Genomic DNA, 21078 nt, shown 5'->3' with positions numbered 1-21078 from the left:
CATGACTTGTTTTGAAGTACAGGAAACTAATAATCCTTCCACGTGAAGTTACTTAAGCAGCCAAAAAATTCAAAGCTTCTTCAAACTTGTCTTCTCATATAATCATATGACTTTTGAGGACTTAAAGATGCGATCGTTTTAATCTGGCATTGCAAGAAAATGATCGTCTAATATTTCAAAACAGCAAGAGAACCAAATACCCTCACCAAGGCGTGCTGTGTCTACAAACGCTGGGAAAACAAGGACAAGCGTCACAAAATAGCAAGTAGAAGTTGCACTGCCATATGCTTTCCTAAATTTTGAAGATTTAAAGTTGCTGTTTTTGAAGAACAAATAATTGTAGAATGCTTGATGAAGATCAGGAGTCCAACTGACATTAGCCACGTACCCTTCCTTCCTCACAAAGACCAAATTCTTCATGAACAACTAATTCTAAAGGCCAACAGCAAGCTTCTAAGCACAAGGTCACAGGTCTCTGTATTATGATGCCACTGAATATCTACCAACAAAGATTCTGTCTGTTTTAGGAATCTTCTAGGAAAACATTTATTTTACTCCTCATAAATCTAAGTTAAAAAAAAAAACCACTTCATATAGCTTATTAAAAAAAACAACCTCTACATATAGCAATGGAAAAACCTCACTTGTCTACAAGCATGATGTATTAGCACGCAATGCCTGAACAGAAGTGCACAAGCACCTCCTTATTCCCAAGTTTGCAATATCTCAACCTTTTAATTCCTGATTTCTCCTTATGACTTTAGGGCATGATTGCATTACTGCCTTAGTACTGAAAAACAATCCTTAGTTTTTAAAAAAGTACCATTTAAAGATTTTGAACTTTTTTTTTGCAAGCTACGTTTGGAAGGCTACAGACAGCTGGGCATTCCCCATAGGAAGCATTATCAGAAAGGATATTGGAAGTCAAGAGCTTTTTAAGGTCACAGAAAACTGCAACTGTATAAATACATTTCAACTTATCCTTGGTCTTTTTTTTTTTTTTTTTTTTTTTTTTAAGGGACAGCACCATGGCTAACACTAGAAATACTGCTGTCTACTCAATCGGTTTTTGCTTAAAAAAGAAAAAATAAAATCAAGTTCCTGGAATCCATGCAACAAGACCATCAGAAATAGCAGCCACTGCACTACAGTAAAGCACAGTCATCCTAAATCATACACCTGCCCAATTTAAACAGGAAAATATAAGCCTTTCCTAAACACAGTAGTACTTCTTACCTGTAACGTGTACAAATGACCAGAAAACTGAGACCTGTTTAGTGACAACTTGCAAAAATGTGTTTCTTCCTCATACAAAAGGAACAGCAAAACGTGGAAAACAGCATTCTGCAGGCCATACAATCACACCTGTTCAACACAGGTATGGAAAATTAACTAGCCACAACAGCTATGAGGTAGAAACAAAAGAAACTCTATAAAATAATACATGATTAGGCAGAGAACATACATATGTTCTCTTATGTTCAATAATCTGACAATCAGTTTTTGATCGTCTGTTTTTATAGTCTCAATACTGTAGGCCATTCCTGAGCTGCAGTTTAAAAAAGTTACCCAGATTTCATGCCTTCTGGAAATAAAGCACAGATTAAACCACCTAGTCTAGACATGAAACTCTTATTAATTGCTGAGTAAACAATCATTTCCTTATTTCTTAAGCAAAGACTGTACAAAGTTTAAGCGAAAAGCATTCGCCATATCCTCAGGCATTTCTTTAAACTAAGGGCAGTCTCCCACCAGGGAAAGAATTTCTTTTAGCCAAGCTGTTTTTCCAGTGAAGTCGATGTCTGTCCAATCTCAGCAGTCACTCACCTGAGAATTGCTACTATTTGTACTGAGTGCGGAGGACAAGCTTTCTGAAATCTTGACTGCGGATTATCATTCCCTGGATCTCTTTCCAACAATGATAATTTGCAGCTTAAACGATGTTGCTGCTTAAGTCGTTCACAGATACATTACCAGATCCATTTCTAAATTCAACCCCATTTCTATCTGTTGCTTTCCAACCCAGTGGTTTAAAGTAACTTAGAAATTTTCAGTATTAGTAAAAATCTAATCTGAAGACTAGATGCGCCTTTCACTTGAAAATCCAATGGCTCTTCAAGTTTCTCTCTTTAAAAGGAAATATTTTAAAATTAACTATACATTGCTATCAAAGAAGAATCGTCTCTTGTAAACTAAGTCAGATCTGTAATACTTGCATTCCAGAGAGCTTATGATCATTGACAGCTCAGATCAGAAAGTTGTTTCAACACACAAGAATTCCATGACAGGAACTTGCAATCCCCATACAACCTGGCTACGGTTTGTCTCCCAGGCATGCACCACTCCTTTTGCTGCTACAGAAAAGGGAAGCAAACTGTAAAAGAGGAGGTAATCCAAAAAAATAATCTAAGGTGGGGAAGCCACTGATGTTTTTACTTCGGAGCAGCGAAAAACCATGCACTCTTTTGAACATCAGTGCTAACAAGAGAAGACAGCTAGATCAAAACCATTTAAGGCATTCAGTGTACATGTTCACAGAACACTTCTGCATGTTTGCAGCTACAAAACAATTTCTACCTCTGCAGTCAGTAAATCTGAAGGCTCCTCCCATCTTTAATTAATAGCTACATTTTTCTATCTACCACTGATTAATTTTGTGAAAATGAAGAACAGAGAAGGTTGAGTTTTGTTTTGTTTTTAAATACTAGGGCAAAACATTGTAAAATATGTGACAAGAAGGTAAGATATTCACAGTTCCGCAAAAACTGCACTTCTAACCTATTTAGTTAAACCATCTCTCTATCCTCTTTAAGAAAGGTGGCTCTGCATAAAGACAGGTCAACTCTGCGCTGCTATATAAAGTTGAAGGTTAAAATGCATAAGCTGGTGTGGGAGACTATTTCCTGCTGAAGGAAAAGCCCTTTAAACACTAGAACCTCAAATCTAATTTGTCAGCTTATGGCTGCTTCCACGCACACTGCCAGTGCAAAGCTCCTAACTTTCTACAAAGCCACTGCATTGAGAAAACAGACTATGCTACTTAGCAAAAAGGATAGCCTGGCCTTATAGGAAAAGTGACAGGCAATTCCCTTGCATAAACATCTGAAATTTCCAATTCCAGGTGAAGGATCTTCTGCTTTCATCAAGACCATCTGCTATTCTGGAAGTGCCAGCTGGACTTATTGCTGTCAGCGTGCAATTTGTGTGTGGCTGAGTGAAGTGGGAAAGCGTACGAGTAAGCGCTAACTTGTTCAAATGCTCTTTATTAAGAGTATAAAAAAAATATACTGGGCACCATCGGAAATAACATCCTTACTTAAAAAGGCCTCTGATAAGCTTGCTAATGTGTTCTTTAAAAAAAAAAAAAAAAAAAAAAAAAAGAACGAGAATTTGAACCTGCCACTGAAGTTATGTCTACCAGTTTGAATCAGGGTCCAGACAGCTCAGAACGAAGCAGGCTCAGCTGGGTCTGTCGCCGTCACAAGGCTCCAGTCCGTAACACATTTTCAGGCAGCACTCAGCCACTCAGCAGTACACAGTTACGGTACTGCTGGGAGACCTACTGGGAAGAACTATACAGTTTAATTATACCATATTGCCAGTTGTAACAGGGTGAATAAAGCAAGAACTGCCACAACAACGTTGATTTCAAACACTGCCCAGGCTTGGGCAAGGAACCTGACAGACATCCAGTTTAAATATCTTCTGAAGCCGCAGCCGAAGGGAACAGGGACTTGTAAAGGCTCAAACAGATGAAACCGAAAGGGAAACCAGCGCAGCAAGCATTTCTATCTGGCTCAGTCAGTGAGGTGCATAAAAGAAGAGCAAGTTAGAAAGATGAGGTAGATCACTAATACTGATTACTTACAGCAATTTTTGTAACTACCAACGAAGAGTTTTAGATGTAGCAGTGACAGTTCTGTCTGAACGGTCAGATACAGCCACACCGTGCTGCTGGGGGAAGGGGGAAGGAACACAGAGGGCTCCAGCTTCAGCCCTCACAAGCATCAAATTCTTTTAAGCTTGCAGTACCTGGGTTTCTTTTTAGAACCGTTTAACATTTTTGTTATTTTGCACACACAAAAAACACCTTACACCCAGGTAAACGCTGGGGAGGGGATGCCAACAGGGTGTTTTTTGGTTCTTCTTGGTTGCTTTGGTTTTGTTTCCTCAGCTAAGCACCACGTTAGTAATTTAGGAAAACATTCTTATTACGCATTTGCGTAGGGCCAGTTTGCAAGAAAAGGTTTGTACACACAGAATGCACCTGAGGAAAAAAAAAAAAAAAAAAAAAGTTCTATTTTGCCTCTGCAGCTCAGGACTAACAAAACACTGCATGGAAAGTAAAAGTCCCTTTAACTGTCAAAATGGATTTGCTGATCCTTGCCAGGATTTTTAACGGTACAGAAAAACAAACTGTAGTGGTGGTGTTCATTTTATAAGAATGTTTTAGATCAAAATCCCCTACCTAAAGGAAACACCTCAAACTGTGTACGTTCAATAAAAGCTATTCAAAGCTAAGTTTTTACTCCAGGAAGGAAGGATCAGTCAGTGAACCTACAGAAGTTCTCTCTTTTTCTTTAAGTTTCACATGAAAGCCTTTCATACTTCATTGAAGGATAACAATATTTAAAACCTCATTAAAAACTTTGAGTGTTAAATATAGAACATGAATTTAATGAGTAACTCAGAAAGACTGTCTCTGAACTACATTTTCACTTCTACTTTAAAACATCAAAGCAAATCATCTACTTTTCAGGTTTTCTTTTGTTTTTAATATTAAGATTTCTCAAGGTAGTATGCAGAGCAGCTTTTAAGCCCTGAATTCCTGTACCCTCAGCAGAAGTCCTGTCTGGCCTCAAGACCCTGCGCTGTGATTTGTTATCATTTATGACCCAGTTACATTAACCATGCTCCTTGGTACACGTGGTAACTTACAACACGCAACAGGACTTTTAGCATTTGAAATTTTGAGAAGGGCGAAGTACACTATTCTATCTTTTTACCCACATTATGATTTTAGTTAAATCAGCTGTGTTCCCCTAAAGCATTAGGAAAAAGAACATTTTTTCTATTCACAATTCAATACAGCTGTGCACAACTGGCTTGAGCCCCAGGCCACAAGCCAGGAACTTCCGAGTTCAAGTCTGGCTCTGCCACTGACTTGCTGTGTGGCCTTCAGAGAGCCTCTAGATTTCTCTGCTGCTCCTCTGCCATCAGTATGCCTACCTTACAGAATGGCATTTGCTTTGTTTGTGAACACCCAAACATGAATCAATCAGCTTTGAGAGAATTTCTCACTATGGCTTTAGTTGGTAAGGCCCATTAAGAAGTCTCTGCATGCCAGCAGACTTTAAATGCATTAACTGCCAACATACACAAACACTACATGGACCACATGTATGTACAGACAGACTTAAGATACACCTACATAAATATCAAAAGAAACAAATAGTAAAACGATAAAGTCATTATAACATAATCAATTCAAAATGTTAGGAACAAAAAAGCAGGAGAAAATAAAATCAAGTTACCTGCCATAAAAGCAGATCGAACTTACAATGCAGAACAACCTATGACCTTGTTCTTATTAACCTACTGAGCTGGTGATGAAATCTGTTTTTTAAGAGCTTATATTAAATGTACACAGCATGCAATGCTTCAGCTCAAGCAATTACAACGACTAATATTTTAGAATATTACTTTAACAACATATAAAGCAGCCTGGGAACGTGCAGTACAAAAAAAGGATTTAAGCATTTAAGCTTAACCAAATTACCTAGTACCAACTGAACTATCATTTAAAAGATGATCTTTCTTCAAAAAAGATCACGGGAAGTTGCAGAAACTTAAGCTTACAATACCTGCATGTCTGCTGCACAAGTTTCAGTTCACATTATCTGATGAAGCAGAATGCCATGGAGACCGACACCCGCTAGCCTCAGCTTTTCCTGAACTGCAACAAACCAGTCACGCAAATATAACTGATCACCTTTAAAACAGTATACACTGCTTTTAAATCCACACCCTAGAAGAAAACTTGTCCCCAAAACCCTGTCAAGACAGGCTGGCTTCCCAAAAGCTGGCCAGCTCAGCTATTCATGGCCTCACCATGGAGAGAGCATGCTTAGACTAAGAACGACGCATCTCAGCCTTACGGTACATTAAGCCGCCAACGCAAGTCTTAGCCTTCAGTTTAAATCCTAGGATTTACTTTATCCTCCACCTACTATCTCCTTCTGCATCTTGTTTTACCTAAAATCTGGTAAAAACACACTTCCTACAGTTTTTCTGTATCGGGACACAGAACTTATTTGTGGAGAATGGTAAATTTAAAGCATAACTGTCTCCCAATTAATTCCACAGTAGCATAAATTAATTCAGAATACTGTGTTATTTTGGGATAAAAACAGTCAACAAGGACCGCATCAGATACAACTGTTCCACAATTGCTCCCATGCAAAGAGGAGGAGGATGAATGCAAATTCAGATAGTGTGTGCACAAGGACTAAACTGGTTTAAGCTGCAGAGTATTACCTGCATCCAGGACTTACAATTCTCCCATTCCAGGTTATTTACTACTATTTTCCTGCTACAACGTAAAGGTTTTCAAAAGATATTTGCTGATTAAACCCTGGAAAGTTAGAGAAATACCATCATGAAAACGTACAGCAACTATTATGAAGATTAGATCCTTACCCAGGTGAGATTTTGTTTTCAGCTCCCTACATCAGACTACCATCGGTGTATTTCCATCAGATGAAGCAATCGTGAATACAGCAGCAAGGCGACTATACTGGTTAGCAAGCATTGTTGCCAGGGTAATCGAGATCTGCTCTGAATAGGATTACATGACACAGGTAAAAACAAAAAACAAAAATAACCCTAATGCTTTATTCACGTTCTCTCTCTGCATCACTTAGTCTGGTTGAGACCTATCAAACTGAGATAATGTGAATAGTACCTGAATAGGAATGAAAAATGTACTTGACTTTGTAACACAAATATATTTGATTTACAATTACCATTAATATTACTATAGCTGACTTCTGAAGCACCAGCTGGAGCCTTCTATTACAGTAGCTTTAAAAAAGCTTTTGGGGTTTTACTTCAGGTTAACCAACTATCCTTACAAGCAGCTTGAACTTGGTCAACGTTTATATTGCAACCACTGCACGTGAACTTGTGATCATACCCACAAAGGAAAAAAAGAACTAGATATGACATGTGTAACCTAAACAGGATATCCCCTATTTTCTTACAGTGTTGTTTTTTAACCAGTTTAAAATTGTTAGTATTTACCATAAAAGCTCTTTTGAATGAGGCAGTTGGGTAATAACACTAACGGCACCCAAGTAAAGGCAAGGAAGCATTTATTTAAATAGCATGGACTAAAATACCAATTAATTTTTTTTAAAGAATTTATATGGAGATCAAACCATATAATGACTATTCTCTGCTTCACAGGATGATCAGTTCTTGAAGCAAAAAAACATATATGCAAGTTAGGAAAGGAGGTTAGCCAAGTTTTGGTTCCTTCTGCCTACAGAAGTATCCGCTTTGTATCCTTTCCCATTTTTACTGACCTCAAACTCTCTCCACTAAGAGGCAGAATAGGCTGGAAAGAATCCAGCACAGGTAACCGGGTTAGAATTTCCACACATAAAAATAGCAAAATTCACCCGTATGGTGTGATTAAATCAATTATTATTCCTCTGAACTGACCAGCAGAAGATTGATCACAGCCAGAGTGTGTATTTAGTTGGCACAGTGACATCGGTATCACTTTCGTTGATGAAGTTCTCAGTAGTTCTTCCTCTTGCCAAAGAAAGCTCTTTTGCAGACAAGTATGTCTAGAGTATCAACTCAGAATTAGTCGTGTTTTAAATCGGACCCCTAATCGACAATTGTGCAAGTGGAATTATATACAATTAAAAAATACAAATGCTAATTAAAGAGTTTCAACAAAAACACTAATGTGGCTACACTTGAATTCTAATGTTAAGCTGCAATGTCATTTACTAGATACAGTAAAATTTAAACCAGAAATAAAGCAGAGGAATCACGGAAGATGCATTTTAAGGAAGTTTTAAGTGACAGAGGACCCTGCAGCCTGGAGAACAGGATGGCTCAGGCATAATCATGTTCTCAAATACAGCCTGAATTATGATGACAACACATCTGTGTGTATTTGCCACAGAGCACACGTGAAATGGGACAACTGAGCTGAACTTTAATTAATGCTTAAGTAGCATTAGCAGAATACACACGCAACCTTTCCTGGCTTTATATAGGTCAACTAGCCCCCCAAAAACTTGGTATCTGTGAAGGCTGTGTGTACATACCTAAACAACTACATTCCAGCAGTCTCACTGCAGCTGAAGTCACGCATATGTTCATATACGTGGAGATTGTGGCAAACAGCCACTCTGAAGTTGCAGACGGACAGTAGCTTATGACTGTGCTGTGCTGACAAAAGCTGTGCTTAAAGAAAAAATAGTGAGAATGCTAGAAGTGGTTCTTCCATTGTTCTGTTTAAAAAAAATACTTCTCCAATTCATAAATGGAGACAGTGTTCTGCTCAAGTTCAATTTGGTTTTCCGATTCAGCTGTTATACACGTATCGTTACTTTATAAAGCCCCAACTCTGTGTTTACTAAGAACATACCCTTCACTTATTTCATAAAGCATACGCGATTAAGTTTTGTGTACTCTTAAGGAATTTAAAGAATGGACACTTTCAATTAAAAATATTCATGCCTTTCTGCTTTTTAGTTCCTGAAGTAACTCTCCTGTTCAAAGCCCATCCAACTATGATGGAGCTCAGTGTCAAAATAATTGTTTTCTGGCACAATTTACAGTTGCTTATTCATTCTCAGGATATTTATGTACCTATGAAAATAATAAAACTTCCGCTTTTTTGCATTTGCTAGACCACTTTCTTCTATTATGTTTTACTTGTCTTACTTGAAATACCTCAAAATTTATTGACCTCCCCTACTGTTCAAAATGCTCTGAAGTTAAGGTCTTGTGAATGTCCCATCCTAAAAGGAGTGACAGTCTCCTGATGGCATGTAATAAAATAGGGCTGTATCTTGATAGTTTCTTTTGGTTTTGTTGTTGTAGCAAGTTCCAAACCTAGATTTCACCACTAAATCCCATTTGACATAAACTTGAATCGATACACGTTTTGTACTTTGCCTTTTTCTTTTCTTTTTTTTACACCTATTGGTATCTAAGTACTTTTACATCATTTTCTTTGCCTGACATACAAATGTCCATTTAATTAAATCATTTAATTAAATTCAGACACAAGTGGTAGCACAGAGAGAAACAGTACTCAGCTATCATGCTCGTTACCTGCTGTCTTCAACAAGACTCCCCCCCACATTTTCTCTCCAGGGGTATCAGCGTACATTTTCCCATGCTACGCTTAACCCTTGGATTTTGATCTGTTTTGCCTTTACGTATCACCTGTTTTATTAATGCTTCTTCTCCTGGGTACCCGAAACAACTCCAGGGTTCGTTTATCAGTTTATGTTTTTATGTTTTCCCACATGGCTAAACTGGCTAATTAAAAGTAGTTCTGGAACTAAAACATTTTAGAAAGAAAATCAAGGTTTGTCTTTAAGCTTACCCATATTACTGTATCAAAATATCACTTAGCCTGTTCTTAGACATTACATTTCTGAAATGATTACAATTTTAAGTACATCATTATAGCAGCACCAGAGCATTTCAGCCCTGAACTATAACCCCAGCATGTGCTATACAAACAGACAGAAAACCATCCCTTAAATCGACAATTATCCATAAAGCTTTAGGAACTCACATCAAAAGCGTGTGGGTGGCACTACATATAAAAAAATAACTGGGTTTACATATATGCCTGCTGCTCCAAAATATGTATGCTCTGTCTCTACAAAAAATAAACTTGGGTTAGCAGCATATGTACAACGGAGGAAGAATTTAAGCAGTGCAAAGTGCTGGATGTACAGCTCTGGAGTTGGAATTCACCACAGAGAGAAAGGCACCATTTCTCTTGTGTCCTTCAAAACAGTTATGGCACCACCACTGAAACAAAATGGAAATACTTTCGTTATATATTATTTTTCATCTCCACTCTATTACCGCGTTTGCCCTTGATGTTGAAATGGCCAAAAAGCATTCTCTTGACACCTAACTTCGGATAGTTTGTTTGAAACAGATTTGAAATATGACATATGTAGTCATACCAGAAAAATTCCAGTGTTACATTAGCAACTAAATCTTCTCTTTCTTGAAATAAATACTGAACTTGCCTTGCTTTGAGAATCAATAAATCTTCATATTCAACTAAACTGAAGTTTACATCTGTTTATCAAGTTAATTCTGCTGCAATAATTATAGCCAAATGTTTAAAGTTTAGACATTTAAGATCTAACCAGCTTCCAGCAACGTTCTTCTTGGTGGAAAGGCATCTCACTTTTGCCCTGCTCTTACACACATCTTCACAAGACTTTCAGGAAGGTTACACTGGAAGAGCCTTCCCTTGGAAATGGTCACGGTACCGAGCCTGAAGTTCAAGGAGCGTTTGGACAATGCTCTCAGACACGTATGGACCCAGGAGTTGGACTCACGGATCCCTGAGCTGTTCAAATAGGGAAACAGCAAACTGAGCCAGCTCTTCAGAAGGAGGCAGGTTTCTTCTCTATCAATTAAAGAAAAAAAGAGAAAAAAAAGAACAAAACATCCCTCAAACTTTATAAAACTGCCAGCTAAAGACAATACCAAGTCAACACCTTCCATCCTCAGCACCAAAAGCAAAGTAGTTCCACGATGACCAGAATTCAAGGTCTGCCTCGAGGTACAAGCCACAACACACTTTTTTGCAGAGGAACTGGGAAAGGTACTGATAAAAATTCTCTAAGTTTCTACATTTGAATGCTTTTTTTTTCCTCTAATAAGTCATTTAGTAATACGTAAGAGACAAAAGTCTCAGAAGGTTAAGTTTAGCTGGAACCAGCCAACACAGAGGGTATGATCTTATGAAGTTTCTTTTTTTTTTTTCCCTCCTTACCCAGGAGATAAAAAGGCTAAAAACCCCGCTGAAAGCCAAGCATACTGATTTTTCAGACACTTGTTTTCCCTTCCCTCCAGGCTCCTGTATACTGAAGCTCAGTGGTAATAAGGCTTTTCTTGTCAATTATTTCTCAAGACTCTCAGATGTAGTGCACAAAACTCCAGGGGCTCTGCTGACTACAGACTTCACTGTAGTTTTCAACCTACTAGAATAGTCTGCCTCGGAAAAGGACTTTCTGATTCCTGCAGATACCAATAACAATCGTCATAGAAATGCAAACAGAAAAAAAAAAATCAACAAAAAAACCCACATGCTTATAAAGCCGCTGTCATCGTTGTAAACCGAATGAAGAAAAAAGGCTCCTTCCCTCCCCATCACTGCTGTAGGATTCAAACTCAGACACAGGAATTGCAACTCTTGAGTCAGGTCCTTCAGAATGGACCTAAATCACTTTTTGTTCCCTTTGTACTGCAGGAATGTACCAAATGCAAACAGTATAGAGAACTGCCTCGATTTGGTCTTTTAAAGTCCTACCATTTTACAGGCTGCAGTCTTCAACACACCCTGTGCTAACATTTCCTAGGTCGAAGACATTTATATGAGAAATAATTTGAATTGGCCCTTCCTATTCAGAATGTGCTGCCTCAGGAAGCCACTCAAAAGGACGAAGACTACATACTGGAATCACTTCTACTCTCAGCGATGTGTGCACGTGTGTGGTTTTTTTTTTAAAGCATCCATGGCAGCTCCTAGTTATGAACAATTGCAGGTACTATAAAATATTACTTGAATATTATCAAAGTAGAATACAGGATACCATTATTTATGAGCTTTGACAGCATACAACACAGACAGTAATGAATGAAAGCAAAAAAATACACAGGAAGGGCGACTACTTTTCCAAAGCGTAGAGTCTGAGAAGGCCGAGCCCTACCATATTGCCAACCCAGAACCAAACTCACATCCTCATTACTTCCTCAGTTCAGCCATCCTAGGCTATAACTAGCATCACATGAACTACGTAACTGATGTTTCAGTCAAGCAGTTACCAAATCTAAGAACCCTACTACCTATAATGCTGTATCTGAAAACTGAATTAATTAAGTTTACTGATCAACAGGTATATTCAACATATTCTGTCTACGTTAGAACCTCTGTTAAGCTAAAAAATGCTTTTAATAACAAAAGGAGCTTCAGTCATCAGGCTCAGGCTGCATCAGGTCAAAGACAACATTTTTATAATATCCTCCCACACAGATACATGCTAATAGAGCAAGAGGGTGGATTCCAATACATTCGTTAATCCTAAGAAGGACCAGAGCATGTTATTTTATACATGAACGAAGTAATGCTTTACATCTGAACTATAAGACCAAAATTTGAGTGGAGTTCTTTTTTTTAAAATTGGCTTTCTTCTATTTAAAAGAAAAGCTACCTTTAATTTCCAAGAGCAACTTGATATACTGCAGAATTACTTCACATACCTGCTAGCTGAGAAAACAAACCCGTGATATACGCTATGAGACTACAAGGACTGCTCGATATACCTTCAGCACATCTGTCTCCTCCATTTGTATTTAACTGCGTGGATGCGAAGCCACAAAGAAATATAAAATACGACCCTGTCTGGTACGTTTCTAAGTTGATCTGCAAACCATAACCACGGTACGTGTACACGGCAATCTGAAAGCAGATTCACAAGACGGTTTTTTGCTGCTTCGACATCCAGAGAGAGAAAAACCAGCCGAGCCGAGACCTACCAAGCGGAGATGAAGAATACCGTAGAGCACCGCCGAGAAATTGTTTCATTGAACCCCCCAGCAGGAGCATTACATCACACTCCTACAATGCAGGGGGAGGGGCCTGCTCGCAGCAAGCTTCGCCTATTTCCCTTTAATTTTCTGCTCGCTTCTGGAGGGAGATGCAAAAATAACTCGGGGTTAAATCGCTACTAACAGAGTCGGGGGGGGGTTAAATGCGAGAAAACACCCCCTTTGCCCCTCCATTTGCCGCCGGCGAGAGGAAAGCTTGTTTTATAGGGGCAACCCGAGCCCCGGGCAGGCTGCCTGCCTGCCTGCCTCCCCCCTACCTGCCTCGGGGGGGCTCCGGGCACCGCAGGACCCCCGGGGCCGGCCCCGGCCGGATCCGGGCAGGCCGGGGGGAGCCCGGCCGGTGACATTTTGCACCGCCGGCCGCCCTATTTGACGCGAGGTTTTTGTTTGGTTGCTTTTGTGTGTGTGTCCCGTCCCCCCCCCCCTCCGGAAGGATGGCCTGCTGCTGAGAGCACTTCCCCATCTGTCCCCCGCCGGAGCCGGCAGCAGCAAGAATGCAAAGCCGGGGCTCCCTATGCAAATTTGTGCAGCAGATTGAAGAGCTCGGGGTGGCGCGGGGAAGGAATCGGCTCCTTCCAGGAGGCTGCGTTTAAATAAAACGAGATTTTCTGCGGGGAAAATAAAAAATAAAAAAATAAAAAAAAAAAATAAAGATCGGCTGCGATTTGCCCGAGTGCTTTAAATTACCGATCTCTGCAAAAATCTAGGCTCCCACGGAGACGCCTGGGTAAAAACCCGCAAAACCCCTCCGTGCACGGGGAGCAGGCGAGGTGTTGGTGCAGGGAGGAGCCCCCCCAGCAGCCCGGGCTGCCCAGCCCCGCGGCCGCCAGCGGAGCGCGCCACTCACCTCATAAAGTGCAGCAGTGCTTAAATCCAGCGAGCTGAGGCATGCGAGGCGGAGGTGGGAAACGGAAAGCGATCCGGGGCTGAGCGTCGCGTCGGGGCTGGCGGTGCCGTGGCGCTGGGTTGCGTTGTGTGGTGGTTTTGTTGGTTTTGTTGTTTTTTATTATTTTTTTTTTGCCGTGCGCGCTCTCTGCCCTCCCCCCGGCTCGCGGCGCTCAGCAGGCAGCGGTGGCGGCCATCTTGGCGTCGGCTCCCTCCCTCGCTGGCTCTCCCGCTCCCTCCCTCGCGCTCCCTCTCGCTCTCTCTGAAGGAAGCGGCGCCTGGTGACCTTCACAGCGGCGCCCGGTCACGTGGCGCCCGCCGCCTGTCAATCACGCCCGCCGCGCCCGCCCCCCCGCCTTAAAGGGCCAGCGCGGCGCGGAGGGGACACCGCCGGCCTCCACAGCCAAAGCCCTCAGCGGCTGAACAAAGAAGCCCCGCGCAGCGCAAACCCAATAAACGCTAATATGCCTCAGGTTTTGGCATGTTTTGCACCAGGTGCCTTCATGGCAAGGTGCAGAAACCCTAACTCAAGGATTCCCTCAACAAGAGTTGTCCAACGGGACCCCAGCCGTGTCTGTTTGTTCCCTGCGGTGCCTCACAGAGCAGAGGAGCGGTTAGCCGGCTGCAGAGCCCTGTGGCAGGGCTAAGCCAAACACCACGATCTAAAAAATATAGTGAAACCTCATCTGCAACAAGACCTGAAGAGAAAACCCAAACCAACTGCATCAAATGTTGCAGCTTCACATCCCATGCATGTGTTCGCACCAAGTATGAGTGCGTGCACTACAGCTACAGATAACTTCACTCCCCTCCCCAAAGCCAAATTGTTTTACTCAGACTTATAAATCCTCTCAACTTCGGCAGGGCTTGCCAGCTCTCCATTCTGAAGCCCTGGAAGCTTTCAATTCAAGGAGCTGACAATACTGCTCAGTCTTGAAGCAACCAGCACTCAATTGAGTTGCTGCGTATCAAGTGTGAAGCACTGCTGCAAAACTTCATCTTGTCCCTGCTCAATAGACTAAACTTTTAAAAGCACAACGCGTTTTGGGAGGACAAGCAAATAACCAACAAATACAGAGAGTATGAGTATGGGCAATTCTTAAATAACTGCAGCACCCATAAAACATCTTGACTAATTTACCATACTGTTAAAAACGGCTGTCTGTGGGCCTATGTTTTATCTTGATTAGCCTGTCTTCCAGAAAGAATTGTGGATTCCACTGATGAGGTGAAAATTGTCTCCAAACAGTATTTGGAAGCAACTTCAGGATTGGTATTTTAGTATTAAGAATTCAACCAAGCCAACAACTGAAACATACTTCACCGTATATCTGTTCCTGTTGGCATATTGGTTAAGTCTTGACTATCCATGGCACAGAAAAAAAAAGATTTTTGTTTTGTTTTGCTTTAATGCAGCATTTCTCCAACCAAAATTGTGGAAGGAGAACCAGCAGCATAGCGGTTCAGAAAACTGAGTAGAGCATAAAAATACAGAGCATATACAAAACCCACACATCCCTTTTCAGAGCGCAATTGCCCTTGAAAACCTAACCATTAAGCTGTCTGGTGCTCACAGCTCTGTTAACAGCTAGTGTTAATTGGTTGTATCTTTGTTATGTACTACTAACTTATCTGATTATAAACACTTCATTTCTAAGCACCTTCCATCTGAGGATCATAAAGCACCTTAAAAACTGTAACGATGCTTCAGAGTGCTCCTACCAGGACAGCGTCCAGCCTGAGCGGACATGCACACGCGCACACTGAACGCTTACAGTTACGGATTCTGTGTCCTCATCTCAACTTAGGCAGGAGGAAAGGAATTTTTTCTAATTCACATTGAGGTGCCTTTTGGTTCTAGTTAGAGACGATCCTTTTTGATGGCCTTTTGATACAGAACTAATAAATTTGGCTTCAACTGTACGTGCACAGCAATGCTGCAGCGTCCTGTAGATGAACGATGACATCAACTGTGCCTTCTAGCTGTCACATCAGAAAGGAGATGTTCTCCATCCCATCTGCAGAACTTTACTCAAATTTAAAAGATTCAGGTTCATCCAGTCCTTATGCAAAACTCCCTGTCTGCAGGGCTGGCATTTTGTTTTGGTTCACAAGTCCCATGGGTTGATGCCATCTTACTTATTTTGAAGGCCGAGCCCCTACCATCCTACAGCTCCTCCACCCCCAGGGCCTTCTACATTGCCCTTATTACCCGTGGCAACAAATTTAACACTTAATTTTTCCCCTAATACGTTCTTCATAGCTGATGCTATGGAAGTGAAAAAGTCAACTTGGCTCCGCTGGACATAATTCCTCAGCAGAAACCTCAAATATTAACAAGTTTCTCATAGTACAGATGCCTTCTCACCAACTGTCATTTTTTCTGCTGGTGAAAAATTTGCTTCCTAGAGCATGAGAGGCAAAAAGACAAATCCTGAAGTGACCTGAGACCTACACGTCCTCTATCCCGCTGCAGCTCATCAGTTAGAGTCCCACAGAGCGACCCCAGACGGCTGGTGGGGTAATGGAGACAGGGTGATTGGAGGCCGAGTCCTCCACAGCTCCTCAACCAGTCACCAGCAGACCAACTAACCTGGATTGCCGTCCTGACAAGCACAAACTCCAGCTCGTTTACTACATCACATTAACAGGGTTTAGAAGGATCACTGTCTTTCTGGAGGTGAAATTAGAAATATATATCTTAGCATGGGGACATGCATGCATACAGTTGCATGATGTCTAATAACAGCAAGCAGTGAAAACACTTAAATTATGGAACAGAATTACGAGTCTCAACTATTCCTTGGGCGCTCTAAAAATTATTGATTTCAAGAGAACAATTAAAAACATTAGGTTAAAATTTCAAAGCATCTTGCTTCCTCGACTTGGTAGATGCCTGTGTCAAGTTCCTAGTTGCTCAGGTCTAGATAAGGGACAATTAATAAAACGTTTAATTTGTTTTCTTCAAACAGAGATGCTGAATGCCTACCACTTCTGAAAAGTGAAGGCGATAGCTAAATCTGGCTGTATCAACTATCAACTTTTTTTTCTTTTTGAAGTCTTCAAAGCAACTGCACATTAAGCCATTGTTCAAGAGAGATAGCCTCCCCTCTGTAGGAGTTCAGACTTTGAAGTGTCAGAGCATTCTTCAAGGACAAAATACTCATTCCTAAGGAAAACTATATTATCTCCCCTTCCCCCCTCTTAGTGAGCAGTGAGACATCTGATGCTGCAGAACTGTGAAAAGAGAGTTAGCAGGATTTATTTTTTTTAAACTATAGTAGCCAAAGTATAATGTAAATTCTTTCTACAGAGAAAAACACCATGACGAAAAGCGACCGACACAGGAAAAGTTTGCACAATTTCTGAAAAGGTTACAACCGCTTTTGCAAAGGCGCTTATCAACATGTTTTAGGAACAGAGTATATATACACCATTAGTATTCAGAGTTTATGTTGTGGCAGTGGTCTGGAGACTCAGTAAAACTCAGTTTTCCTACCTTGCCAGGGACAAAAAGAATGCAAGACCTGAATAGTTCAGAGCACATTAAGTTTAAGAACTATTTATGTCTTCAAGGCCAAAACCAAGTTTTGAATCCATACATTGATGAAGCGTTCACAGAAAGATAACTCGGAAGGAAAACTTCATTCACAGAACTTAGCAAACACCCACTTTTCCACCTAATTTTTTCCTCAATCTGCCACAATACTTTCCCTAGCTGTGCGGCCTATAAATAATCCATCGCTATGCCTCCACTTCTTCAATCTCCTCAAATGCCCTTTCCGAAGTGGAGAAAGATAAAGCCTTCTATCTTCCTCGTAACAAAGTTGTTCCACGAACAATGGAACTAAAAGCTCATTTCCTACCCAACTCTGTCACACACCACCGAACCTCTGCTCTGCCCCGCTAATCCCAGCATCCTGCAGCCAGCTCTCCTTTGATGCCAAGGCCCTGCCAGTACACGAGTCCTACGCAGATCTCTTCCTATAATTGTTTTGCACCCTCCCAGCCTGGGCAGAAGATAGCATATGCTGCAGCTAATCCCAGAGCGCATCTGATGATTAGCTAGCCACTGTCGTAAACACAAAAGATTTGTTTTGTCCTGAAGCCCTTCTTTTAGTGGAAAATTATTTTTGCTCTCTCTTCCAGGCAGCCTGATGTTTTACATACTGGCAGTTGTAAGTGGCCTGTCATTTCCTACTCTAAGGCTTCACTTGAACAAAACTGGACAAGATGCTGAAAACTGCCTGGGAAAGACAGACACAGAAAGTAATAGCATGAGACTTAACTGAAGGAAACAAAAGAACAGGCCTTCCAAAACCTTCTCCCGTTAAATCCCCTTCTAAATGCTGATTTTTTTTTTTTAAATTGCAGAAATCATTTATACATATATCCCTGCAAATTATGAGAGTACTCTGCACTAACACAATGCGCAAGGCAACTTTTGCAGATCAGTCTTCTTACAGTTTAGCACTTCATTAACCTGCTCCTGTATTATCATCTCGGAAGCTTCTCACTTTTGGAGACTATAATCCTTTCCTAATGGGTTTCCATCTTTGGCTTCTAAAATCCTACAAACTGTCAAGGTATCTATGAAATATGAAAAGCTTATCAGTTTTATATGCCAAATACGATACTTTTTTTTTTTTTTCCAGCATTAACACATGTTCAGGGAAATAGTTACTCCAGCTGTATGTACAGCAAGCTGTTGCTTTCTAATGGTTGTTTATGACAGGTGAATTACCACACCAGTTAGAGGACGGATTCAACTGACCTTCCCTCACCAATAGCTGTTCCGCTGCATTTCAAAAGGAGTAATAACCTCATGGGTTAAATCCTTCCCTCCCCTCTGTTTAAGGCTAGAAGCTTTCAAGAAATTTAAACAACTACCATCAAGCAGTAAGACGAATATTTCAGGAAAAAAACTTATCTTTCATGTCAATAAACCCTACTGCAACAGGACCCCCTTCCTCGCATGGAACCTGCAGACAGGCCTCTCCTGAAATTCAATATATCCTCTGCACTTTGGTTTAGCCTTTCCATGTAAAGCAGATTTCTCACAAATATTTATGTGAGGTCTCACAAAAGAGAAGCAAGATATTTAGACTGAAAGCAATGGTCTTATTCACCACCCCCCTTTTCTTCCCCTGCACCTAAAAGGAAACTATTTTGCACTTAGCTTTTTGTATATAACTTTATTATTTATCTATGGTGACATGGACCTGTACCTCTCCGCAAATTGTTCTAACTTGTCTTTAATTTTAGTGTGGGGAGTTCAGTCACTGGCCCGGAAACCTCTGAGCAAAGGAATTTCTGGCATCTTGGTTGGAGCTGGCACCAACCCATTTGCCTTTGTTCTCATTAAAGGAACCATAATACGGTACGTTAAAGAAAATAGAAAGAATAGTAAAGCGAGCTGAACATCTTCCCTAAATAATTTGCCTTCATGTACAGCCCTTGAGTTTGAAATGTCAAAAAAGGAACAGCTAGGTATCCAGGCAGAAAATCCTACAAGCTGTACTGCTGTCAAATGCTCAGATGCATGCATTAACCTAACTCAAACCAGTGTGATCCCCAAATATGACTGAGTCGATGAAGTGCAAAGAGTTCAGCAGATCTATCAAGTCAGAGGTAGAAGAAATTATACCAGCTTTCCTGATCACAGCATGCCTGGGGATGCAGTTTCGGAGTTCCAAAATATCTCTGTAAACAAGTTTTTAATTCATACCATGCTGACCACCGAGAGCAGTATTTTTAAGTCATACAATGCATGCCCTATCTTCTACATGGAGAAATAAAGAACCCCATAATTTACAATAATGGATGGTCACTTCCTGACGGGTCTGCATGAGATCAACAACTTGCAGCCACGTTCTAGGACTTTGAGATCATTCATCTTTTTTGTCCTTTAACTTCTGGCATCTGGAAGCCATAGCAGATAGTCACCAAGATTTCTATTTTCTGGACACAGCAAACAAGAAGAAAGCACAAACCCTAATGTAACATAGAGCTATTAGTCTTCTTCCTCTTGCTTTCTCCATCTGCTTGAAATGAATATTCAACTTTTCATCTGGGTGTCCACGGAAAGAATACAGAAGACTTGATGAATGTATTTATTCTTTGGAGAGAATTTAAAATTAAAAAACCAAGTTTGGGGACTGTAATTCATACACATTTATCATGCCACTGGCTTCCTCTAACAATCCAGAAAGAGAATCTTTAGCAAAACCATGTGGCACCAACTTGGTGTAGATACCACAGATTTTTTTTTAAACTATACTTTTACATTAGTAATATAGAGAGAACACTAATTTAGACAAGGCTCAGAATTATCCTTGTCACTTAAATAATTTTTCCTTGTAGTTCTTTAAACCTGTTGCTATTACCTGTGTAGCAAACACTTGCAGCAGGGCACATTAGATTTTAAAGAACAAGTACAAAGCTATTCCAATTTCCATTTTGGTTAAAAACATGCTTCCCACTAAAAAAAAAAAAAAATGACTTCAAACTTCTTTTCAAAACCAAGGCAATTTTGCAGTAAGCTTCATCATTAATAAATTCAATCACATGAGGTTATATTCAAGTTTTACATCCTTACTGTTAAGAAGTTAATCCAAGCAACTTGAGTAATCACCAATTTTTTAGCTAATACTAGTTCTTGTTTACGTACTAAGCCACTTTTTCCTCAGCAGTAAATACCTCTACAAGCAGAATGACTTTTGCCTCTTTACTTTGTGTATCAGTTCAACGACAAGCCTACTGAAAAATCGATGTATCAACAGGTAACTGAAAAGCAGAATTCCTTGTTTTTCCTCCTTCCATTCTACAAGTATTATTTGGAGGACAAGATTTTCTCTTTCAGAAAGTGTTGTTTTTTTTTTTTAAAAAAAAATATACTAACCAGAAATACATTTGATTTATCAATGGAAAATACTAGTTTTGTTTAAGGAACTTCTAAATACTTGCTTGAATTCCAAGGATTTCCTCTATAAAACACTTAGAGGATAGCACTGAAAGTTTTACTCTTATAAAAGTGTACAAAGTTATACTGAGAGGAGCAAAGGTGGGGAGAAGAAGGAAGAAATCAAATTGTCCTCAAGGAAGTGGCAGTACAAAGGCAAAAAGGTAGAACAGTTTCTTTAAACTGCATTTCCTGCCAATCTCAGGAACTAACTTTGTAGTATGCGTTCTTCCACATCAAGGTGGGAGACAAATCACAAACGGAACATTTAAGGCTCACTGTGGACTTATGGCATTCTATATAGCATTTAAGGCATATATTTGATACAGACATCATAC

At 40.3% G+C, this 21078-nt stretch overlaps 1 protein-coding gene across 8 annotated transcripts in view; it reads right to left on the bottom strand.

The window, feature by feature from the left end:
• TNRC6B (trinucleotide repeat containing adaptor 6B) overlaps nucleotides 1-21078 on the bottom strand; it is a 127259-nt gene that overhangs the window by 58132 nt on the left and 48049 nt on the right. Inside the window, exon 1 of one of the 8 annotated variants that reach the window (XM_082769414.1) lies at nucleotides 13742-14078. The exons of the other annotated variants lie outside the window; for them this stretch is intronic. Coding sequence (XP_082625540.1) covers nucleotides 13742-13746 — 5 coding nt within the window. The 5' untranslated portion in view covers nucleotides 13747-14078. Of the gene's footprint in view, nucleotides 1-13741; nucleotides 14079-21078 lie in introns of those variants that run through there. 8 annotated transcript variants of the gene reach the window in all.

The sequence above is a fragment of the Aythya marila genome (genome assembly GCF_965140915.1).
Source record: "Aythya marila genome assembly, chromosome: 1".
Taxonomy (NCBI): domain Eukaryota; kingdom Metazoa; phylum Chordata; class Aves; order Anseriformes; family Anatidae; genus Aythya; species Aythya marila.
The sequence above is the reverse complement of the archived record's forward strand: the minus strand, read 5'-3'. Positions and strand labels throughout refer to the sequence as shown.